General features: G+C 40.9%; 1 protein-coding gene across 4 annotated transcripts in view; it reads right to left on the reverse strand.

Annotated features, from left to right (window-relative positions):
• NHS (NHS actin remodeling regulator) overlaps window positions 1-26,224 on the reverse strand; it is a 372,824-nt gene that overhangs the window by 102,798 nt on the left and 243,802 nt on the right. Inside the window, exon 1 of one of the 4 annotated variants that reach the window (XM_037046285.1) lies at window positions 2,154-2,368. The exons of the other annotated variants lie outside the window; for them this stretch is intronic. Within the exon in view, the coding sequence (XP_036902180.1) occupies window positions 2,154-2,187 (34 nt within the window). The 5' untranslated portion in view covers window positions 2,188-2,368. Of the gene's footprint in view, window positions 1-2,153; window positions 2,369-26,224 lie in introns of those variants that run through there. 4 annotated transcript variants of the gene reach the window in all.

Raw genomic sequence — 26,224 nt, forward strand, 5'->3', positions numbered from 1 at the left:
CATGCCTTTTATGTCTATAGTCTAACAGCTATGGTCTAACATTGTCAGCAGGTGGCTGTGACTGCCTCCAGGTTGGAGAGATTTGGCAGGGTCTAAGGAGAAAAGAAAGCACAGAGTTTTATTTTCCCCTGAATTATTCCTATGCTTATAAGGTAATCATATGGAACAATTGTTCCATGGCTTTAAATCTCATAAATAAAACTCCCTTTGAGACTCTGGTTTGAAAGATGGTGAAGATCAGAGTAACTACATTGTTCATGTAGTAAACTCACACAAAAAACTATAACATTTTTATAATGAAACTTGGTGCAATAAAATTTGTGTAGAGTCAAAAAGCAGTCATTTTCCTCTCAGCTTTTATTGTGTTGAGCAATACCAGCCAAATCCTACTTGGAGGCATCTTTCATTAAAGGCCTGGTCTCCCCACTTATGTACTATCCAGAGTTTGCAGGGGGTACCATGACCTTGTTGACTCTAATGCCAGAAGATGGCTCAACTCATAAAGTACTAGCAGCTCTGAGAAGCTTGAGCTCCCTGCATGTAGCCCTGCAAACTTCTTCTATCCATCCCTGACTTGCCAGCCACCCTGATGCCTCTCCAACTCTCTGAGGTAAACTGGGTCAAGCTATTCTAAATGCCTTCTCCCTATTTTTCTCCGTGGGCTTAAACTGGAAACTTCTGGAAGGTACCTGGAGGGGCCTTATTTCTTTGGTACTTCCTCCCATTACTTAGTCCTTTGGGCCTGATGAATACTACTACATGGCTGTTGGAAACTCTCCCCTAAATCCACTGAAACATAAAAATGTGTGGACTTAGGTTCTTAATTGTCTTACTTAGTTCCCTGAGGAAGTTGGGGGTTAGAGTGGGAGTGAAGTTCTCACTTCTTACTTAAGTCAGTAGTTCTCAACCCTGGCTGCACAGTGGAATCCACCTGGGAAGCTTTTTCATAAATGCACTGATGCCTGGCTCTATCCCTATAGATTCTGAGTTAATTCATCTGAGGTGTGGCCTGCACAACAAATAATGGTTATTTATCATAAGTATATATGACATCAGGGATTTGGATTCAAACAACTTCACCCCCAAATTCAGAAACAGCAATGCACAGAAGAAACTGACAGAAGTTCAGTGGTACCCACCAGAAACTGCCTGGTCCATAAGCATGTTCCCTTCACCTGCACAATGGCCCTTGGAGTATCATCATGCCATGCATCAAGTCTCCGCAGAAACAGGGGAGGCAAATGTGCAATAAAGTAGTTTAGCTGGGACAAGGAAAACAGAGACTTCAACACTCACACTGCCCACCCCTGCATGTTCCTACGACAGGGTAGGAAGCAGGGTGAGTCTACAGAAGAAATACAAGATAGGCACTGTCCCTGATGTTCAGGAGTCTGAGTTAAAATAGAAGGACTAACTCCAATGCAGGGTGAATATTGCAAATATTTCAACACTTTCAAACAGCATTCAATTTTGTGGCCAGACCCCAAAAGGTTTGAGGCCATTTAAGATGGAACAAGACACTGGATATTGGGAAACTTGGGTCTGGGGACTCCCAGTTCAAGGCTGTTTTGAACCATAGAGAGATAAAGAAATCTCTCTGTGTAAGGGTGAGAGTAGGATATGAGGAATTACAGGAAGACAGGAGGGGGGGTTCAGGATGGGAGGAGAAGAAAGAGACAAGCAGATAAGGCACAGCACAATCTGGTACAGGATGCAGGCCTGAGCCTCTTCCCAGCAGTCCTGGGGAATCTTACCCTGTAACCCCAACTTGTGCTACCCTCTAGGCCCTCTTACAAGACAACAAATATCATAGTGGAAGAGAAGGGAGAAAGCCTGGTCCTCTTTGTCTTAAGTAGACCAACAATTCAGAAGGAGCAAATTTGCGAACATGGCCAGTCAGTATAAAGAAACCAAAGTTCCCAAAGCTTAGCAGCCACTGACCCCAAATGTCAAGGTCAACCCTTAGAGTCAGGCACAGCCTCCCTTTCTCACGTCTGTTTTGTGCAATGGCTCAACTTTTTTTCAAAAAACACTTTTCAGGTCCCCCCTACAATAGGAAGCGGCTGCAGCTCAAGCCCCTCTCCATTAGGCCTGGCCTCCCCCAACTCCCCTCCCCCTCTCTCTTGCCAGGAAATGCTGCAAACCCCAAATACCTGCATTCTTGGGCATGCAGCAGGCGAGAGGCATGCTTGGATTCCAGCTCTGCTTCTTAAGGACAGGCCTTTTCTTTTATCCAAAGCCCTCTTGGAGTCCCAGATCGCTGAAAGCTGATCTGTTTAAGTCAGCAGGCAGAACAGGGGGGCCAGAGGGCGAGCAAGGGCAACCTTCAGCAAGGAGGGTGGTAGATTTTCACACAACATCTGTGCTGCCTCAAGAACTCCCCCCACCCCCAGAGGGGGAGATGGTCTCACCCAAGTGCTGGGCCAGCCTCTAATCCCTCTGGGGTTCACTTGAATGGCAAATCAGGACTCCAGGGCAGCCTCGGACACACCCTGTCTCCAGAGGAGGAGCTTACTACTTTTCTTTTCTAGCCCCGGAGGAGTTTAGAATGCAGTGGTGCTTTTTTATAGCCTCGCTGCTCTAAGTGCAATAGGCCAGGGGTCAGCCGTCACCTGGGAGCTTCTTAGAAATGCAGACTCTCAGGTCTTACCAGCTTGAGAAGCTCTGCCAAGTGCCACGTGGCTATGAAAACCATTAGCATGATGCCTGAGTAGGAAGCTGGACAAATACTAAAACCCAGGGAGCCACAACAGCCTAGCTCCTAAGTCAACTGTGCAGTCATGAGAAGGAATATGTCTCATCCCATCACTCCATGGCTGTCACACATTGCCACCCATTCTTCCCACAAGGCTGGGGCTGGTTCACTTAGCTGTGAAATTTTAGGTCAGTGTGAGGGTGAGCTGTCCAACAGGTCTGCACATGTTTGCACACACCTGGAAAGGATGGAGGGGATACAAATGGAGTTTTTCTTTGCATGTTGAGGATCAATTTCTGATCATTTCCTACCTCCACCACACATACCACCTGTATCAACATGCTACACTCTGGTGATGCCAATAACAACAGTAATAGTACATGGCAAGAATCCATAAGTCTCTTCACAAACATCAAACATCCTGGAGCCTACTCGATCATCCTCTTGGAAAGAACAGGAGAATTTAGGGACTTTAATAGTTCTGTTCTTATAGACTTTATATCATCATGGCATATGCTTCACCTCCCACCTGAACACAGCTAGATGTCCAAAGGCTAGATGGGTAGAGCGAAGGAAAGAAAAGAAATTTATGGAAAGGTGGAAAAGAGCTTTTGTTTTGCCATCCAGAAAGAATACTGAAATAGCTGACAGTGAGGTACATAGACTTGCTTTCTTCTGATAATCATCAGGTCTCTGCTGATGACATCAGTTCCCTGCATTGGTTGCTTCTGCTCCTTAATCATGTGGAGCAAGAGTCAAAGTAAGTAACTTCATTTCTGAAGATGAAGAGAATGGCGCTGAGTCTAGGGATGCATTAAGACAATCCAGATCAACAAAAATTCTGGCTAGAACCTTGGGGAAGTGCCTCAGACAGAATCTTCAGCCTTCCAAGCATCTGTTAGTGGCATCGGTAGATGGCATGGCCATTGCCTAAAATACTGTAAATTGTAGTACTCCTGTCTAACATATTCCTCCCATTAGCAGAGGGCCAGGGCCCTGCATGAGGGAGGAAATCAAAGGGCTGAAGAAAAGGAAGAGAGAAAGCCAGCCAGGGATGAAGACAAAGGAGAGAGAAAGCAAAGAGGGTGGCCCTAGACTTTACTGGGATTTGTGTGGCCTCTTAAAAGCAATCATGGTGGGCTTTTGAGTAGAAAACCAAGCTAAAACAGTATTTAAAAATCTTCTTCAGATCCCTAGTCTTGTTTCAAACAACAATCACTCATAAAAAGACTCGTGAATGGAAGGAAATGATGCCATTGTTTTATTTTCTATGGGAAGTTATAATAGTTTTTAAAAGGATAATGTCCTTCTCGGTACTGTTTTTTCCCTTCCAGTGACCCCAAGCTGAAAAGGAAAAATATTTGCACTTGGTGTTTAAAAACCACACTGAATTAGCTTTTGTTGTTCATGGCAAAGCCACTATTTAGCTACTCAGAATCAAACCAGATGTCAGGGAAGAAAGAAGGACCTGCATCCTGTGAACTTGCCTTTCCCCTTTGCACAAGGGCCAGGGGTTGGGGGGCGAAGGCTGGGATGAGAAGACAAATGAAGGGAATCTGGAGTCAACAAACCTGAGGTGTGGTTTTGATGCAACCGCTGGCTACCTCTTCGTAGGGTGCTATCTGTGGAGCTAGAAAGCAACAGCTCTGGGATGTTGGATGCACAATGCCTCTTTACTTCCAGACTTTCCCTGTGGATACTAGACCAGCAGCAGTTTTCCCATAGGTGGCAGAAATCAAGGTGAGCAATAGAGAAGAATGGAAAAGAGAATTGGGAGACAGAAAAAACACAAAAGAGGCCAGCAGGACATCTTGGCATACTAAATCTATCAGAAAAGGTAAGAAAAAGAATATATTGTCTTTCTTCAATCTTCTGGGAGAGTATGAGGAATAGGATCTTATTCGGTCTTGTTTTTCTTTAGTACCCCACCCACTACAACTCACACCTTAAATTGGGGGAAAAAGGAGTTCCCATGGGCCTAATCTATTTCTCACTGCTTCCTAAATCTACAGCATGAAAAGCAGGAAGTCCTCTTTACAGTTAGATGCTTTTAATCCACCCAACTAACATTTACTAAGCCCCTGCTTTGGTAAGATATTTGGGTGATATCAGAAGGCCTTGGGTACTATTCCTGCCCAAGAGAAGTTTACAGCCTATTGGGGAAGACAGACATGTTCATACCAACAACAATTATAGCAATAGGTACCAGTTTTCACATTTTAGTGATGTCGAAAAAATTTAATGATGTGCCAATGAGTGTGTTTTCTACATAGAATCTTTTAAAAAATATTTTATTTATTTATTTTATACAGAGGGGAAGGGAGGGAGAAAGAGAGGGAGAGAAACATCAATATGTAGTTGCCTCTCACACACCCCCTAATGGGGACCTGACCTGGCCCATAGTCCAGGCATGTTCCCCAACCGGGAACCAAACTGGTAACCCCCCTAGTTCACAGGCTAGTGCTCAACCCATTAAGCTACACCAGCCAGGGGCCCAATGACTGTGTTTTCTACATAGAATCTTATTCAATCTTTACAATTACTGTGTGGGGTATTTTTTATTATTCTCATTTTACACATGAGGAAACTGAGGCCGAGACAGTTTGAGGAACTTTACCAAGATCACACAGCTATTAAGCTAGCAGGAGTTTTGTTTTTATCACTGACAAAGCCCAAGTGCCTAGAATGGAGCCTAGTACATTGTAAGTGCTCAATAAATATTTACTGAATGAAGAAAGCAGCTAGGGTACAGGGAAGGGTTTTCTGTAGCATTGGGGGAGGGGTTAATAGATTAACACCTCTGAGCACAGAGACTGGGAACTATTAATTAAATTATAAGTTTGATCAGATATCCTTTTTTTGGAAAGCTCCATAACAATTCAATGCCTGAAAATAGTCTCCCTTTTCCCAACCAGATAGACCTTTACATTTCAGAACACATACACACACAAATGTAAAGATACAAAGTACTATAAAAAGTTCTGAGTCAGCACGGTATGCTGGACTTCAATATATTTTTCAAAAACTGTGGATCCTTTTACATAAATCTCTACTTCTTAGTGTCTTCAACAGATTATGTGGTTTGTTCCTGAACGTATCAATGAATTTTTCCTTTAAAAAATCTAAGAAAGGAAATAAAAACAATCAACTAGAGTGAATGGTTCCCATTGGTCAAAGAACTGGCCATATTAAAATTACCAAGGATCTACTTAGGAAAACCACAGTATCTCATGTCCCCACTCTATACTCACTAAATCAGAATCTCTGGATGTAGGGCCTGGGAACTTGTGTTTTTAAAGCTGCTCAAGTAATTATGATGTGCAGTCAAGTTTGGGACTGTTCTCAAATGCCCTTCTTCCCCAACTCTCTTAGGTTGAATCCTTAGAAGCAAAGTCTAAGATGGGGATTCTTGTTCATGTGATGTATGGAGGGAGTGCTCTCTGTAGAAGGGGCACAAGGAAAGGAGGGTACAGCAGAAGAAGGGACTAAGTAAGGGCATGCCCTCAGCTGGAGATTTGGTTCAACCTGATCCTGCAGGGAGCTCTGGAGTACAAATTGTACCATAGAGCTGGTCTCACCTTGGGGCAAGAGGGTTGGCAGGGCTGCCATTTGGCAGACAGCAATTATCTGGGGAAGGAGCAGCCAACACTCATAGCAGCTGAAGGAGGGGTATACATGCTGGTAAAGGAGATGTGATCAGGGCAGTGACAGCATCCACTATTAACTGCAACCTGCCAGGCTGTAATGGAGTTGGACTCAGTATTTTTGTAGGTTTGCTGTCCACTGAGGACTTAATGTCTACACTCGCTTTGCTGACTCAGCCTGAGTTTACCTTTTAAAGAAGGGCCTTGGAGAAAAGTTTAACCCATAGGAAGGCTTTCAGGATCCTACATGGTCCTTTCAGTGACCAGGGCTACTGAGCTAGCATACCAATGCATCTGCTGGGGTTATCATTTGCAAGCTAAATTGTGCCAGAAGTTGCCCCAAAGTCAGAGTCCCAGAATCCTTCTCACAAGTTTCAGCCATATTCACTCATATGCTCCACAACAAGTGACTCAGGGAATCTGGCCACCTGGAAGTCATACCTTCTTTATTTTCCCTTGACAAATCAAGATGCAGGCCACTGAACTTCCTTTGGCTCATTCTCAATGACTCCTAAATAGGTCAAATCACTTTGGAGACTGGCCAAAAGCTAATTTTGTATTCACCACTGACCTGTTTTATTCCTCTGGCATTTTAGGAAAAAAGTTGAGTGAATGCCTTTTCTCCTTGTTTGTCTAGGTCCCTATCTCCTGGAGCAAAATTTGCAGCCCAGGTCATTGTAATTTATTCAGATATACTGCCACTTGTCAATGGATTGTTACCCAAGCTTATGTGCTGCCCATATGCTTAATTGCTGTACATATGTTCACATGCATAGAAAATTAAAAGCCCAGTAGACCCCGGCTTTTGATTGGGTTGCCCCACAATGTCTCAGCCCCCACCAGGCTTCATGCCAGGGTCTACTGAAGCAGTCTTTACCACAAGGTCAAGAAATGGGAAGCATCAATGATAAAGTACACCTCAGTTCCCCATCTGTCAGTTGCTTTTCATCAGGAGATAAGCCATATACAGTTATCGCTCTATAGAACCCACAGTTGCTCAGTCTCTGCTCTCACAAAGGAAGTGCCACCATTTTAATTTCTTATATTGTAGCTGAGACCCAGGAAAGGAAGCATAAAATGGAGCAAGGAGTAAGGAGTGCTGAAAAAAGGTACTGATGTACTTTCCTTTTGTGGCTTATTCAAATCTAAGAAGAAGCTCAACACTTCAAGTCAAAGCCTGGAGCTAGAAAAATAAAAGACCCAGGCCTGGCTCAACTGTGTCCCAGAATTTGCTCTGTGGCAATGCCTTATTTAATTATAAGATGTCAATCACCCTCTCTGTCTCATACTTGATTTCATTGTTTGTTATGAGACATTTAGTTGTTGTTTTTCCATTTTCTTCATATACTGAGAAATATCTGCAAACCAGTCTGCCTGGCAATCTGGCTCCACCATAAGAATAGAACTTGCAATACCTAGCAGGGTTCTCGTCACTTTTTCCACTAAATCTGAAGCCATCAAGTAATGGAAGCTCCTTATGGTAATAATATACTTGTAATAATGATAAAATTAATATTCTAATCATTCAGCAGATATTTATTCATCACTTAGTACGTGTCAAGCATTGTTTTAAATGCTCTGAATATCCCACTTAAGTTACTTCTCAAAATTCTATGAGGTAGATACAAGTATTACAACCACTTTACAGATTAGGAAACTGAGGTGCAAATAGGTTAAATAACTTGCCTAAGGCATTGGAGGTGCTAAATGGTACAGCCTGGGCTCCTAACCATTATGCTAGGTTACCCCAAAAATATAGATCAGGGAACTTATTATCATGCCTCAGAAAGCACTGACTCACCATCTCCCATCACTCACATCCCAATTCCAAATCAACAATAAGGCTTGAAATCCTAGCTACCCACAGGAGATGCCCTTAACTTGCTTTGCTGAGTATTTCAGGAGAAACATTCATGTGCATATGGAGGGGTAGGGGTGTGTGTGTGCACGCACATGGGTGTGTTCATGTAAGAGGAGATACAGAGTGAGAGAACCCATTCATGGATATGTGTAGCCATGTGCATACCTGGGTGATATATATACCATCTATGCAATGTTCTTCCTTGATCTTGGATAAAGGGTTCCCATTCATAATAAAACTGAAAACATGACCTCTCCAACTTGCATGATTCCTCACTGCTATTTCCACAAACTAAGATGGGAAAGGCACTAATATACCCTCCTGGCAAGGCTGGGAACCCTTACCCTGAGCCCAAGCTGCCCCTCATTACCAGAACCTTCCACTTGGCAGGTGTTCCAATTTGGTCGAGAACAATTACCAAGTACCTGGATCACCACAAGGGGTCCAAAGATAAATTCATACAAATGGATTTGTTTGGGGAGAAGCAGCCAGAGTCTGTTGAGCCTCAAGCAGAACTCTCAAATTCCCAAGTTGGGGCTACTTGACCTTCAGGTTGGCACTCTCTCTTTCTCCAACACCCTTTCTTTACTGATACAAGACACTTTACTTTGACCCTTTCTATTACTAAAGTTAAAACACCTGATAATGTTTAAGTGCTAGACCTTCCTAGAGCATTTTCATGTTAATGGCAATTAAAGGCCCACTGCTGAAAGGATAAATCTGGAATGATGCAGCTAGAGGTATCAGTCAGCAGGCGGAAGAGAATTTGAGCAAGGAAGGGGAAGAGAGACCATAGTTCTATAGTTCTAGAACCAGCCAACACTTCACTTATGATTTCATGAGGATCCTAATAGAAGGGCATGGGGAATAAGGGAGGTGTAGGGGGCATAATATATGGTGATAGAAGAGGGTTTGACTTTGGGTGGTGGGCACACAGTGCAATATACAGATCTTATAGCAAGGAATTTTACAGTTGAAATCTGTATAATGCTATTAACCAATGTCAGTCTGATAATTTAATTAAAATTTTTTTAAATTTTTAAAAAATTTATTTAATTATTTTTCGAGTACAGTTTTCTATTACTCCCACCCCATCCCACCTCCCGTGCTCCCCCCTCCCATTTCCACCCTTCCAGTTGTTGTCCATGTATCCTTTATATATGTTCCTCTAAATCCCTCCCCTATTTCCCCTGAAATTCCCTCCCCTCTTCCCTCTGGTCACTGTCAGCCTGTTCTCTATTTCAGTGTCTTTGGTTATATTTTGCTTGCTTGTTTGTTTTGTTGTTTAGCTTCCTGTTAAAGGCGAGATCATATGGTATTTGTCCTTCAACACCTGCCTTATTTCATTCAGCATAATGCTTTCCAGTTCCACCCATGCTGTTGCAAAAGGTAGGAGCTCCTTCTTTCTTTCTGCGGCATAGAATTCCATGGTGTATATGTATCATAGTTTTTTGATCCATTCATTTACTGACGGAAGCACCTAGGATGCTTCCAACTCTTGGCTATTGTAAATTGTGCTGCTATGAACATTGGAGTGCATATGTTCTTTGGTGTTTTAGGGTTCTTAGGATACAATCCTAGTAGTGGAGTTGCTGGGTCAAAAGGCAGGTCCAATTTTAGTTTTCTGAGAAAATTCCATACTGTTTTCCATAATGGTTGTACCAGTCTGCAATCCCACCAACAGTGGACCAGAGTCCCCTTTTCCCCACACCCTCTCCAACATTTGTTGTTTATTGCTTTATTTATGATAGCCATTTTCACCGGTGTAAAGTGGTATCTCATTGTGGTTTTCATTTGCATCTCTCTGATAGCAAGCAGTATTGAGCATCTCTTCATGTGTCTCTGGATTCTCTGTATGTCCTTCTTGGAGAAGTGCCTGTTCAAGTCCTTTCCCCATTTTTTAATTGGGTTAGTTGTCTTCTTAGAGTGAAGTCATGTGAGTTCTTTGTATAATTTGGAGATTAAACCTTTGTCTGAGGTATCATTAGCAAATATGTTTTCCCATACAGTTGGTTGTCTTTTTATTTTAATGCTGTTTTCTTTAGCCGTGCAGAAGCTTTTTATTTTGATGAGATCCCATTTGTTTATTCTTTCCTTTATATTCCTTGCTCTAGGGGACATATCAGTAAAAATGTTGCTGTGTGAAATATCTGATATTTTCCTGCCAGTGTTCTCCTCTAGGACTTTCATGGTGTCACAGCTTATATTTAAGTCTTTTATCCACCTTGAATTTATTTTGGTGTATGGTGTAAGTCGGTGCTCAAGTTTCATTTTTTTTGCAGGTAGCTGTCCAGTTCTCCCAACACCATTTGTTGAACAGGCTATCTTTACTCCATTTTATGTTACTGCCCCCTTTGTCGAATATTAATTGCCCATAGAGACTTGGGTTTATTTCTGGGTTCTCTATTCTGTTCCATTGGTCTATGTGCCTGTTTTTATGCCAGTACCAGGCTGTTTTGATTACAGTGGCCTTGTAATACAGTTTGATATCAGGTATTGTGATCCCTCCTACTTCATTCTTCTTTCTCAACATTGCAGCTGCTATTTGGGGTCATTTATGGTTCCATATAAATTTTTGAAGTGTTTGTTCTAGGTCTGTGAAATATGCCATTGGTACTTTAATAGGTATTGCATTGAATCTGTAAATTGCTTTGGGTAGTATGGACATTTTGATGATATTAATTCTTCCAATCCATGAACACAGTATATGTTTCCATTTGTTTGTGTCCTCCTTGATTTCTTTCTTCAGTGTTGTGTAGTTTTCTGCATACAGGTCTTTTACCTCATTGGTTAGATTTATTCCTAGGTAATTAAAAATTTTTAAAAAACTGTATTTTACCCAGAAAATGGAAAGAATATTAAAATGGTTTTACAAATAAGACCGTTCAGGGACAGAAAGAAAGCAGAACATGATGTCCAAGGTCCCTAACAGTTCCAACACTTTGCTTTATCATTTTTTAATCTTCTAGTTACTCTGACTCCTTTAATGTGAGTGCTGAAGAAAAGCCTTGGCTTCACCAAATCAGAATGTATTAGATATGGTGGCACAATTCCTGTTTTAGTTTCATACTTCCTTACCCTAAGAGTTGAGTGTATTAAGTTAAAAGGCATTTTATGCCCAGCTGTTATTGTGTGGTCATGGCTCCTCTGATACTCTGCATGGTGGACCTGAAGATAGAAAATTTAGGGTATCCAGTCTAATGAGAAGCCCAGAAAGACCTGTCTTTACATGTCATTTAGTGTGAAATCATTTCAACGACAATGGTGCTAGATTTCACTGAGCTCCTAATGGATGTGGATTAAATTTACTTAGTTTGGCTACCTCAGATAAGGAAATTCCAGAAGTTTCTTAGTTCCTTTTAGATTTGTTTAAAATGGCATCAAGCACTCAGGTGCAGGATTCTTTTTTTTTTTTAATTATTGTTCAAGTACAGTTTTCTGTCTTTTGCTCCCATCCCAGCTCACCCACCCAGCCCTCCCCCCTCCCTCCCATTTCTACACCCCTAGTTTTTGTCCAGGTGTCCTTTATACTTGTTCCTGTAAACCCTTCCCCTTTCCCCCTGAAATTCCCAGCCCTCTCCCCTCTGGACACTGTCAGCCTGTCCAACATTAGAAGAATGAATATGATGGCATGATAAGGTTGGCTACAACCTTTAAATAGTCATCTTGGGGAAGGGAGGACATTTGAAGGAGATAAAAGTCATTTTCTCATTTGCCCACTCAATGACAAGAATCAAACACTTGACCAGCCACAAAACTTGCAGTAATGGGACCAAGTGGTTAGACTTAGGAGTCTAGTCTTTTTCATTTGGGGGAATATAAGTAAGAGAGCTCTTAATGTGTGAAGTGGGGTAGCTTTTCATTTTCCTGAATATGAAATCATTTGGACATGATACATTTCACAAACAGAACAAAGTCTTTAATGCTTTATAGCCTTTCTTTGGCTCTCTCCTTCGAAACTTCTTAAATTATTTTTGCTGCCTTTGAGTTATAAGATACTAACTTCAGTGCTGCATCTTTACTTTGAGTGTTTTTGGCCTGGAATTTAATTCCAGTGTTTCTCTTCACGTTTCGGAAAGCATACCAGTGAAGGGAGACAGGAAGACAGTGATGTAGAGTTCATCAGTAAGAACTTAGCAAACTTCTCAGTTTTTGGTTCCAATAAGCAAAGCAGCCTGGTCTAAATCCTTCATGGCACTATCCCATTTAAGTTCCTGCTATACCCAATCAGAAAGAGGTCCATCACAGGGCTGGCTGGGGCCAGCAGTATATTTCGCAGCTATTTCAGTACATGAAAACATCTAATGGTAAAGTCCTGGAAATATCTGACATTGCTAACTGTGGCTGCAGAGTGATTCTCCCACTCCCAACTCTCTGTCAAATATCCTAACCAGCCTATGAATAAACCCACAGTGGTACCAGTTTACTAGAAAAGTCAGAGAATGATTAACTTTTCCCAATAAGGCCTCTAAGCACTGAAGAAACAATGGATAAGAAAAGCAGAGGATAAAGTTTAGATCTGCTCGGTCCAGTATGGCAGCCACTAACTGTATGTGGCTATTGAGCACTTGAAATGTGGTTAGTATGAATGAGGAACCAAATTTTATTTCATTTAATTTTAATTAATTTGAATACTAATACTCCAATTATTAGGAAAACTTGAATGTGTGAATATACTTTTTCAAATTTTGTGGAATTTTATAAAATCTAAAAACAGATCAAATATTTCTGATGAAAATTAGCATATAAATTGAGACATATTATATACTATAAAATAAAAACATACACTGGATTTTGAAGACTTAATATAAAAAAAGAATGTGAAATATGTTATTAATATTTTATGTGGCCTGATTTTCACATGATTTTATTTTTGATGATTTTATATGCTGAAAGGATATTTAAAAATATTGGGTTAAATAAATTACATTGAAATTAATTTTAGTTTTCTGGCCAAGATGGAAGCATAGGTAAACAGGGCTCACCTCCTTGCACAACTACATCAAAATTACAACTAAACTATAGAACAACCATCACTCAGAACAATCAAAAATAGAGTTGAATGGAAGGCTAACACCTATGGAATTAAACAAATCACATCCATCTAGACCGGTAGGAGGAATGGAGATGCGGAACAGGTTGGTCCCACATCCACATATGGTACATAAAAAATCGGAAAGGATATCTTGGGAGTGAGGAGTACCAGCCCCACACCAGGGCCCCCAGCCCAGGGTTCAGTGCCAGGAAGATAAGTCTCCATAACTTTTGGCTGCAAAGACCAGTGGGAATTGAGTTGGCTGAAGACACTTCTAGAGTCCCAAGCAGTTCTTCTTAAAGAACCCACACACAGACTTATTCAGACCAGATCCCTCTGAGTTCCAGCACCAGGGGAGCAACTTGAAAGGCACCAGTGACATACAAGGAGGAACTGAACTGAAGTGTCTGGCATCAAAGCAGGAGCTAGAGAACAGCTTTCTCCCATACAGAAAGGTGGGCAGAGGACACTGTCCCTTTTCTGAACCCTCCCCTCACAGAGCTACACTGCCAGCAGACAGGTGCCATATCTGAGACTCCATCATCCTGGCTAACACTATTTGCTCTGCCCTGGAGATCTCCTGGGACTCCATCACACCCAACTAATGGGCCCACTCAAGCTGTTAACAGTGACTTTTCCATAGGAGTAGCTGGTTCTTGGCTCATGTTCCACACTTCCTGAATCCTCTCAAACAAGCAATAGCCAGCCTCAATGAGCCCCCAGACCCCATACCTCTTGCTAAGTGGCCCCAAGCCTGGCACTAGCAGTAGCCAGCCTAGATTTACAGCTTGGCTTCACCTGGGAACCTCTAAGCCCTGCACAAGTAACAGCCATCTCAGATTGCTTTATAGCCCAGGTAGGGTGGCCCTGGGAAAAACACAGGGGGGTGGGGTTTTGACCTTGTCCTGCACCACCAAGGAAATCCCAGAGCCTGCACACCCAGTGGATAGCTACAAACCACATCACAATACCACCACCCTGCCCCTGACTGCCCATGGAGGGTAGAGGTTGGTGGTACATGAACACAGCCAGTCCATGCAGCTGACTGGCCTGGGTAAATCCCCCCATTGATCTTCCAACACAACTAAACACTAAACTACAAAAGGAGGATGTACCCGGCCCATACAAAGGGCACACCTTGAGGACCCAGCTTGGATAATAGGGGAGGCTGTGCCACTGGACCTTACAGAATACCTATTACATTAGGCCACGCTACCAAGACAGAGTCATAGCAGCTCTATTTAATACATAGAAACAAACACAGAGATGCTGCCACAATGAGAAGACAAAGAAACATGGCCCAAATGAAGAACCGATCAAAACTCCAGAAAAAGAGTTAAACGAAATGGAGATAAACAATCTATCAGATGCAGAGTTCAAAACACTGGTTATAAGGATTCTCATGGAACTTAGTGAGAACCCCAGCAGCATAAAAAAGATCCAGTCAGAAATGAAGGATTCACTAATTAAAATAAAGAACCATTTACAGGGAAACGATAGTATAGTCAATGAAGCCAAGAACCACATCAATGATTTGGAACATAAAAAAGTAAAAACAACAAATAGCAAAAACCAAACAAACAAAAAACCCCAACCAATCAGAACAAGAGAAAACAATTGAAAAAAAATGAAGATAATGTAAGCAGCCTCTGCGATAACTACAAGCAATCCACCATTCACATCATAGGGGTGTCAGAAGGAGAAGAGAAAGAGCAAGAAATTGAAAATCTATTTGAAAAAATAATGAAATAAAACTTCTTAATTTGGTGAAGGAAAGAGACATACAAGTCTAGGAAGCACAGAGAGTCCCAAACAAGATGGGTACAAATATGCCCATTCCAAGTCACATCATAATTAAAATACCAAAGATTAAACATAAAACAAGAATTTAAAAGCAGGAAGAGAAAAGCAGTTAGTTACCACAGGGGAGTTCCCATAAGATGTCAGCTGATTTCTCAAAAGAAGCTTTATAGGCTAGAAGGGGCTGGCAAGAAATATTCAAAGTCATGAAAAGCAGGGACAGACAGCCAAGATTTCTCTACCAGCAGAGCTATCATTTAGGATCAAAGAGCAGATAAAGAGCTTCCCAGACAAGGAAAAACTAAAGGAGTTCATCATCACCAAACCATTAGTATATGAAATGTTAGAGAGACTTATAAGCAAAAGAAGATCAAAACCATGAACAACAAAATGGCAAAAAAAAATACAAATTTATGAACAATTTAATCTAAAAAACAAAGTAAGCATACAAGAAGAATAAAGACAGATCCATGGATATGGAGAGCATTTTGATGGTTTCCTGATGGGAGGGAGTTGTGGGGGGATGGGTGAAGAGATGAGAGGATTAAGAAGTACAAATAGGTAATTATAGAATAGCCATGGGGAAGTAAAGTACAGTTTAGGAAATGGAGCAGCCAAAGGACTTACACACATGACCCATGAACATAAACAATGGTGGGGGGATTGCCTGAGAGGAACAGGGAGTGCTGGGGAGAGGGGGGGGAAAGGGGTAAAAATTGGGACAACTGTAATAGCATAATCAATAAATATAATCAAACAAAGTTAATTTCACATGTTTCTTTTCCATTTTTTTCAGTGACTACCTAAAATTTAAAATTACATAAAGGGCTCATCACATATTTCTAATGGACATTGCTCACTTAGAATGGATATAATCAAAACATTTCAAATTGATGTCTTTACAAGTGAGGATTATAGTGTTGAAAAGAAAATATGAGTTTTTTAAAAAAGATTTTATTTATTTTTAGACAGAAGCAAAGGGTGGGAGAAAGAGAGGGAGAGAAACATCAATCTGTGATTGCTTCTTCTGTGCCCCATACCACGGACCTGGCCCACAACCCAGGCATGTGCCCTGACTGGGAATTGAACCAGTGACCCTTTTGTTCACAGGGTGGCACTCAATCCACTGAGCCACACCAGCCAGGGCAAAACATGGGTTTTTAATCAGCTAAAAAGTGAATTAACTCATGATGGTTTGAAGTAAGTTAGCAAAACTCTCCACTGAGTGGGTCAACTTGGGGGTACCTGTGCACTGGGTGTTTCCACACTAGAGCTGACTAGGGTTTTTAGAGTGGTGCTTCTCCAGTTTTGTTCAGGGGATCCCTGGGGGGTCCCTGAGAATTTTTCAGGGAATCTGCAAAGTCAAAACTATTGTCATAATGATACTAAGATATCCTTTGCCTTTTTCGTTCTGATTCTCATTATAGCTGAGTGGCATGTGATACCATACCAGCTATAATTCAGAAGCAAATATGAAAATCCAGCAGTCTTGTACTAAGCCAGACTGCTATTCAAGAGCTTTGCAAAAAGAAAAAAAGAATTTCTCTTTCCAGTAACATTTGTTGTTATGCAACATATTGTTATTTTTCCTCAAAATATTTTATTTGTAAACATGTTATATATATATATATATATATATATATATATATATATATATGTGTGTGTGTGTGTGTGTGTGTGTGTATATGTATATATATGTGTATATATATATATGTATATATATATAATGTAGAACATGTACTTATTATTAATTTTGAAATAAATTACCAAGTACATTATTTTTACTTTTCAGTTTTAATCCCTAGTATGATAAACATTGATATAATTCACACAACCTAAAGCTCTTTGGGGTCCTCAATAATTTTTAAGAGTGTAAAGGGGTCCTGTGATCCAAAACTTGGAGAACTTCTGTTCTAGAAGAAATTGGTAGCACATGCTGTTGATGGCCCATCCCACAGCTCCTCTGTCCACCTTGAGTCCTCTGCAGCTGCTGTGAACAGTTTCTCACCTCAGACACCAGGGTTTCTGTTGTTCTACCTGAGAGCTAGCTCTCATGCTGCAAGGCTGTTGGTGAAAGTCCAAAATTAGAAACAACTGAATAACAACTGTAGACTGGATAGATAAGTTCTGGTGCTTTCACACTGTAGAATGCTACACAGCAAGAACAAACAAGTCACTGCTATATGCAACAATGTGGGTGAATCTCACTGATACGATGTTAAGTAAATGAAACCAGAAATGAAAGAGTACAGGTGGCATGATTTTATCTTAAAAAAGTTAAAAATCAAGCAAATCTAATCTATAATATTACAAATAGAGATAGTGATTGCCTTTGCAGATGAATAAGAGCCTACGTGTGATTCTGGGAGCTAACATTCTAGGCCTTGACTTACCTTGATGGGTACAGGGGAGTGTTCATTTCTTAATAATTTATTGATTTGTGTGCTTTGAGCACTTTTCTCTATGTATGTTAGACACCACCCAAGGTAAAAAATAATCAAGTATTAATTACTGTTTTTATGCCATACTCTACTAGGACAGGAGATGATAAAAATAGAATTTTCAGATATTGCTCATGGTTTCTGCCTTTATGTCAGTCCTCCTGAGAGGTAAAGAATAGTAAAAAATTTAATTTGGGGTAGGCAATTTGGGGTGGAGTGTTTGGTTTAGACAGCATGATGACTTGTTTTAATGTGCTTTGAATGCCTTTATTTACTTAGAATGCACATAGCATCTCAGTCTCCACTACTGCTTATGACACACTGGCTCTGTCCCACATTTAAGCTACCTGCCTAACCCTGATGGCACTTGTGTTTGAGGCCTATAACATAAATGATGATTCCAGAGGTGACTTGAGCTATTATACAATGGAGACTCAGCTCATTGCACTGATAGTGATGGGCAAGGATGCAGCTAGACAGGGACAGTGACAGGGCATAGGTATGAGAAAGAAAAGCATGGAGGGTAGGAACGAGCCAGGTTGTATGCTATGTTCCCAAGCGCCCTCTGAGGGGAAAGTCGAACAGAGTGACAAGCCAGGATTTATGACAAGGGTACTGTTGTCTAGGGGATATGACTGTGATCTGACCAGTAGTCCCCAGGACAATTCACCAGTCAAGAAGTCACTTTTTAAAATTATTGTTCAAGTACAGCTGTCTCCATTTCCCGCCCTACTCCTCCCACCCCAGCCATTCCCACTTCCCACCTGAGAAGCCTTTTTCTTTTGCCTTAGTTTCCTGTCAGTCAAGACTAATGCATACATCTATTCGTTCACATGGGTCTCTGTAGGGAGAATATAAAGATCTCTCAGAAGACCAAGTACCCTAGCCCCCAGCTTAATCAGAAGTAAACTATCAGCCCCTCTCCCTCACACAGACACACGCACACAAAAGGTGGGGAAAGGGCCTAGGCTTCACCATTCAGCCTGGCTCCACTAACCATAAGGAGTAGTGGGAACTGTCTGGTGGTATGCCCAGGAAAAAGAGAAGAACATAGACACTAGTGAACAGTGTCTGCCTCTGCCTCACATTAATCCCCATGTTCCTACCTGGAGAGCCAACAACAATTGGCAGGAGGCATAAAAGAGGTCACTGAGATGTCTTCTGCTCCAACATTAAAATTGACATGAAGCTCTCCTGTGTGCCTTGCCTCTATCTCTGATGCCCCAGACTCCTAGAGTTCTCAGACTTCACTAAACCAGAGCCCAATCCCAGCTGGACTCGGATATCTATCATAGCATACATCTGCCAGGATCCTTGTTCTGGGCCATGCTGCCTAGGCCACTATTGCTACTGAGTGGAATCACAGCCCATCTTCGATTACAGTTTGTTCACTCAGAGACTATGAAGCAAGGCTTGCCCCTGAGGCAGGGATGGATGCCGCCTCAGGCCATAGTATCCCACCCTGAAGTGAGATGACAGCTGCCTGAGATTCTAGAATATGACTTTGGTTGGAGGTCCTGATTGCCGCCTTTGTTGGATGAGGTAACTTTGCTTCAGGACCACCACAGATAGTTGGTAGACTGTCTTCATTGCAGACAGACCTATTTTCTCTCTTGAGCCACTCAGAAATGCTTGCCCAAATACTGGGCTCATAAGCACACATTGGCATTTAAGGAGCCTTCAATTAAGGATGGATAATTGTGTACTAGAATCTGCTTGCTAATGGCTTCAAAGCTATAGTACATTCTCTCCATGTATCTTTAAGACTCTGAAATCTCTCCTCCCCCTTTTTTAAGGAGGTCTGTCCAAAAAAAGTCCAGCCATTGTTAATATAACGAGAACAGTTTATGCGACATCAATGTAACCTGGCAGCCAAGGAGAGTGGACTGGAATGTGCATGTGTGAACAATGATAACTTCACTGTACTAGTAGTCAGTGGGGGCAGTAGATGCTGCTGTGTGAGCAGGTGTACTGTGTGGTCATCACATTCAAAATGACTAAGTGAGTACAGCAATGAATCTGCATCAAAATTTGTGTTAACCTTGAACATTCCTCCATGGAAACTATTCAGGTGATTCAGAAGGCCACAGCTATGGGTGTCTGGTGATTGGCAGCTTCATCATGACAACACCCCTTTTCATGTATCATGTCTTGTACAGAGGTTTTGTTTTTTTTTGAGAAACATCAAATTACCCAGGTGACTAAGCCCCCCTACAGCCCAGATTTGGCACCCAGAGACTTCTGGCCTTTCCCCAAACTAAAACTTTCTCTGAAAGAGAAGAGATTTCAGACCATTGATGAGATTCAGGAAAATATGACAGGGCAGCTAATGGAGATTGGGGGAATTGTGTGAGGTCCCAAGGTGCCTACTTTGAAGGGGACTGAGGTGTCATTGTCCTATGTACCCTGTTTCTTCTATCTTCTTCAATAAATGTCTCTATGTTTCATATTACATGGCTGGATACCTTTTGGACAGAGCTCATATAAAATTTGGGAAGCAAGAGGAGGGGTTGCATTAGGCCTCTTGAATAGTACCTCCTCACATGTATGCTGGACTCAGAAATTGAGATGTGCTCAGATATTTAAACCAAAATGAAGCAGGGGGGTTGTGTACGTTTTTAATTGAAACTGAGCAGCTACAGCCCACCCAGCTTCCCCAGGGCCTTGTACAAAATAACAATAGCAACTTAGGGTGGTGAACACACAATACAATGTACAGATGATGTGTTATAGAATTATACACCTGAAACCCATGTAACTTTATTAACAATTGTCACCCCAATAAATTTTAAAAGTTAATAAATAAATAAATAAATAAATAAATAGCAACATTTGACACACACAAAATAACAAAAGCTATTCTCTCTCAGATACTGATGGCTATTATAGCAGCAGTTCCTCTTGCTAATTCTGGAAGAGGCCACTTCACCCTGAGGGCTAAGGCAACTTAGAAAATGTTAAAGCTCAAAAATACTCTTCAGTCCAATTCCCTCATTTTATATATGAAGAAAAGGAGACATGGACCACAAAGCTAGAGAATGGCAGACCTCAGAAATACATCCAGACTTACATATAGACTCCAGTAGCATCCCCTCATCAGTAATGTTCAGGGCATGAACCATCATCTGGAAGTTCACTGCTTAGAGTTGCAAAGAAAAAATGAAGAAAGTAGCAAGAGCATATGACAGGAAAGGGAAGATCTCTGAGGATAAAAGCTAATGGGTAAGATGCAGAATAGAAACCAGAAGAAGCCAAGGTTGGGGCAGACCAGTTTGAAGAGGCAGAAATGACTCTTCAGCATCTTAAAAAGGAGATGGGCAAGGAAGGCCAAAAAAAGTCACATAAAATCAAGTGGTTGAGGTTCAAAACTCTGATGTGAACCTGCCTTTCCTTGTGTCCTTTGTGTTAACATCTGATTGCTTACTCAGAATGCCCTCTTCTTTTCTTTTGGCCTAGCCACATATCTACCTGCCTACTGCGTGTTCCTTGTTGGCAATGTCATGGATACTTCAGATTCACCATGTCTGGAACTCTTCAGCCTCCCATGCACACCCACTGCTCCCCAGGCTTTCCAGTTTCAGAGAAGGGCAACCCCACCTCCACCACCGCTGCCTAAGCCAAAAACCTGGGAATGCGTTGGATTACAACCTGCCTCAATCCCCATGTCAAGTCCATTTCCATGTGCCATAAATTCTACTTCCCAAGGAGCTCTGAAACTTGTTGCTTCATTTGACAACTTCAGACCCTCCCTCTCATTAGTCTTCTATATAGGGCTTGGGTTGGGGCAGAAGAACAGAGAGCAGTCAGTGTTCTTCCTAAAATATGCATCAGCTCATTTCTTTCCTCTTCTTACAATCTTTCTCATGGCTACCAGTGTTCACAGGCTAAAATCCAGACACTGGAAACAGTAAACAGGGCTCTCCATAAATGATCCTTTGCCTCCTCTTGACAGGTTACTCTCTCAACTCAGAGCTAGATAAAACCTTAAGATATCCCTTTGCCTAGAATGTTTTCTTTCTGGATTTCTATATAGCTGGGGGTTTTTTGGTCATTCAGGCTACGGTTTGCACTAATGAAACTAATTGTTCCCCAGAGGCCTTCTCAGCCACTGATGGAACCTTCCTGATCTGGCATTTTTAATTACATTGACCTATTTGAATTTTTTTCCTAGAACATTATCTCCACCTGACATTTTCTTGTTTATGTCGGTCTGTTCCCCACTTGACTGGAACCTCCTTGAGATCTGGGCCATTGTTTTGTACTGTATATCATTTGTCTCCGCACCTAGAACCAAGGCTCTGCCCTGGAAGCAGCTCCATAAATGTCTGCTAAATGAATGAATGAGAGAGTAAAACATCAGGATCTGTCCTGGATCATAAACAAGGTGATTTGGCTCTAACTGGTATTTGTATGTTTGTTCTTGTATGTTTTCACTAATGTACTAAGGCCATCAATTAACTGGGTTCCAACTCTTAAAAACTCATGGTGGCTAATACAATGAAACTTGAAAATGGATTCTGTTCTTGTTTCTAATACTGACCTGTGTTTTCACTATTGACAAAGCTAAACTCAGTTTACCTCCTTAAGTCCTCCATTTCTAAGCAGGAAATAAAAAGCATTCTAGCCTGCCTTATTTAATTGGTCTAAGGAGCAGCTCATGAATGATCCTAAAGCTATTGCTCATGCCTGATAACCCAAATTACATTGTTATTCATTCCCTTAATCATTTAATCAACATGTATGTGCCAAGCACTGTGTGGAATGCTGGGGATTCAACAGTGAGCCAAGCTTAAATGCCCCCTGCCCTCTAAGTTATATAGTCTACAGAGGAAGCTTCCAGATCAAGAACCAGTGAGGTAAGAAGTCTGAGGAAGATGCATGGGTGGTGACAAGACCATAAGGTGAGAAGGTTAGAGGTGAACAACCTAGACATGGCTGAGGGTTAGGGAAGTCTTCTCAGAGGGAAAAAAATAACCTAAAGCCTGAAGTTCTCAGTAATTTACATGGATTTCCGAACCCTCTCCTCCCTCCTCTGGGGAAATCACTTACTGAAATGATCAGTTTTCAATACATGAAGCTGTCCATGGTTGTATCTGCCCCAGATAAAAGGCTGACTCAAACCAGAAAGTCACAGTAACCACGTGGCTTAATTGGACATGGTGAACAGAGAGCCACATGGCTTACTAGTTATACATGTTCTGTTCAATTCCAGCAATGTGCTTTGCATGTTCCATGACTCCTTGCAATTTGTAGAATGTGTATAAAGATAATATTGATTCTGTACTACATTTATATGAATATTAGTTAGGGTATGCTAACTGGTATAACAACCCCCAAGTCTCACTGACTTCATACAACAAGGTTAAATTTCTTACTGATATCACACTCAAGGCAGTTCAGCTGAGATGCTCTGCTCCACGCAGTCATTCAGGGAACTAGATGCCTACTATCTGTGGTCCAATCATCTCCCAGATGCCTAACGTCCTCCACAGGATTCTCTGTACCTATCTAAAAAGAAAAGGAAGATAGGGTGTATAGAAGACTAGAATGGAAGATTTCAAGGCCAGGGTTGAAAGAGGATTCCATTACTTCTGTTCAGAACCCATTGTTAATAATTCATTCACAGGATTCCATCTGACTACAAGGAATGTGGAGAAATATAGTCTCTTTATACGTCTTAGAAGAGAAGAAAATGGGGTTGGGTGAACACCTAGCATTACCTCTGCCACAAGGGTACACTTAACAGTGAGATAAGATACAGAATGGGTCAATGTCCTGAAAAATGAATTGGTGGTACTATGTAAACCAAACAACTAATCACCCAACCACAAACAAATCATGACCTAAGTCTTAAATAACTGACTATTTTTCAATTGGTGACTTAATCCTGCTTGAAATTTAGTCAAAGCATTTTTTCTTCCTGATGACAGTCTAAAATAGTTAGTAATTGATTAGATGGAAATAATTTGTCCATCTAATAGTACAGGATGTAATGCTGAAAACGTTCAAGTATATAAATTAATAGAAGAAACTAATGCCCAGCTATATTCTCAAGAGCATACCTGACACTATATCTAATCACTTACTCAAGGGATATTTATTAAATATGTCAAGCCAAATTTAAGTCTGCGTATTACATGTCTGTATTCCAAAGTGAACACACAGAAAGCCATAGTTTTCTTGCCCATTGAAAAAAAACCAGTATGAATAAACACACTTAAATATTCATGGTTCTCTGAAGATATTTATTTGTACTTAGAGAAATAAAAGTTTACAGAGGGCCTTGCAATTTTCTGATGAAAGTTGCTCTCTAAATACAAAGCAATATTTGATTTGTCTGAGCAAAATGATGGAACAAGGTGAAAGACTGGAGACATTGGGAAGAAGCCAAGAATTAATGATGTGGATTTGGCTGTAACCGTGCCCAATAATTTTTCATATTGGCAGCACTGTGTTAACTTCAAAAGTAATAGTTATTAAATATACTGAGTACTTATATATCATCGACTCCTAAACAAAGCCAAAAACAGATAGTTCCAAGGGCAAGAAATGTGTCAGCACCATACTGCTACAGATCACAAATCCAGACCACCCTCAGAATGGTTATTTGGATATGTAATGAAATAATTGACAAAAGACATTCCAAGGGCTGTGACTCAAATGTGTCAGCAGATCTGAATGTCTAAAGTTCATGTAGCTTGGTAGCACAGAGGCCTGCACACATTTTTTACATTAGGGAACAGATGGAAGCTGTAATTCCCGCCATAGCTGAAAGATGCTTTGCACCCAACAGCAGCAGATAATAAGCTCATTTGGGGAGAAATTTGCCATTTTCATCCAAGAGCTCAGTGAACTGCTGCTGAACCACTCATCCAACTGTGGACAGCATGCTTCCCAGAGGGCAAGAAGAGAGACTGCACCTGTTTCAAAACCCTTAAGGGTCTAGAGTAATTTCAGTTTTCTCCTTAGGCCTTAAATCACGCATCAGAGCCAGCCAGAGCAGCATGCCTCACACTCACAGAATTTCTAGGGAAATAAATTCCTAACCCTGGTTTCCTATTAGAAATAATGTTGAAAGCTTACATGGTTTTGCATGAGGCATGAGTGGCTAGATACTGGGTTAGGTGACACACCTCATTTTTATTTGTTCCAAAATATTTTTAATCTAACCTTCTTGGGCTTTAAACTGGTCTCTGGGGTGCCATTCAGTGAGAATGTTGAAGGAAGGGGGAAATATATTCAAATATTTTTGATTTGGAAATTATGCTGTTTGGCTAAGAAAGACGTTTTCCACATATTTAATCACTCAAAAGTAGCTAATTGCTGAAACTTCAAATATATTCTAATGTTATAAAAACCATGAGCATCTAAAACTATTATTCCTATACTGCAGACAATAAAATATGCAACTGACATATTCAGTCGACATATATGTTAACCAATGCTGGTATAGACCTTGACTGCAGAAGGAAGCACAGATCAGTGCGGTTGTGAGCGGGAAGCAACTGTGTAGACACAGACCCCAATCCACAATCCAGCCTGGCCAACAAGCCTGGGAATTACACAGGTTGTTTCATCCCTGGGTTTTCAAGTGCTTTGCCAAAAGCACCCATTACCTTCCATGGCAACCTGAGGAAGTCACCAGCAGGCTCCAGTTTCACGAAGACCTTGGTGGCAAGGCTAGCTTAATAGGAGCTCTCTAATAACTCTCCCCATTACACTTTTTCCTTTTTTTTTAAATTAAGTTTTAGGAGTAGAGGAATGTGCTAAATAATACTTACAAATCTTTGAACTGTAGGGTGGTAAGTCCTGGAATAGTAGACACTAGCCACATGTGGGTACAGAACATTTGAAATGAAAATATAGCTACTGAGAAATGGAATTTTAAAATTTTATTTAATTTTAAGTAGTTAAATTTAAATTTAAAAGCTGCTGTTAAATCCAGTTATTGGACAAGGTTTAAACATGTTTATAAGTACTTGGACATGTGAATCTATTTTTTCAACTGTAAATTTTAAGAAGTCTAAACACAAATCAAGTATTTCTGATGAAAAGTTAGCATTTGAATTAAGATGTGCTGTAAGTGTACAATGCACACCAGATTTTAAAGACTTGGTAAAAATATGAAACATTAATATTTTTAAAATATTGGCTACATTCTGAAATGGTACTTGCTTGGATATATCAGGCCAACTAAAATATATTATTAAAATTAATATAACTTCTTTTTACTTCTTAAATATGAGTACAGGCATACCTTGAAAATATTATAGGTTTGGTTTCAGACTTCCACAAAAAAGTAAACATCACAATAAAATGAGCCACACAAATTTTTGGTTTCCCAGTGCACACAATAGTTAGACTATACTGGAGTCTATTAAGTGTGCAATAGCATTATGCCTAAAAAAGCAATGTACGTACCTTAATTTAAAAAATACTTCATTGCTAAAGCATGCTAACCATCATCTGAGCCTGTAGGAAAAATGGTGCCAACAGACCTGCTTCATGCAAGGTTGCCACAACCCTTCAATTTGTAAAAATGACAATAAAGGCAGGTGCAATAAAACATGATATGCCTGTAAACCTATGGCTCACACTGTATTTCCATGGGCAGTGCTACTGAAGAGTAAAAAGAGCTTCACTCAGACAGGTATCATCTATCTGCCTCCCGAGCCCTTGCCACAGATGCACATACACACAGCTCCCCGTCCAATGTATAAAGTAACAAATGACAACTAAACATCTAGT

Source organism: Sturnira hondurensis, unplaced genomic scaffold, assembly GCF_014824575.4.
Source record: "Sturnira hondurensis isolate 20B ecotype Veracruz unplaced genomic scaffold, ASM1482457v3 Scaffold0005220, whole genome shotgun sequence".
In the NCBI taxonomy this organism is placed as follows: Eukaryota; Metazoa; Chordata; class Mammalia; order Chiroptera; family Phyllostomidae; genus Sturnira; species Sturnira hondurensis.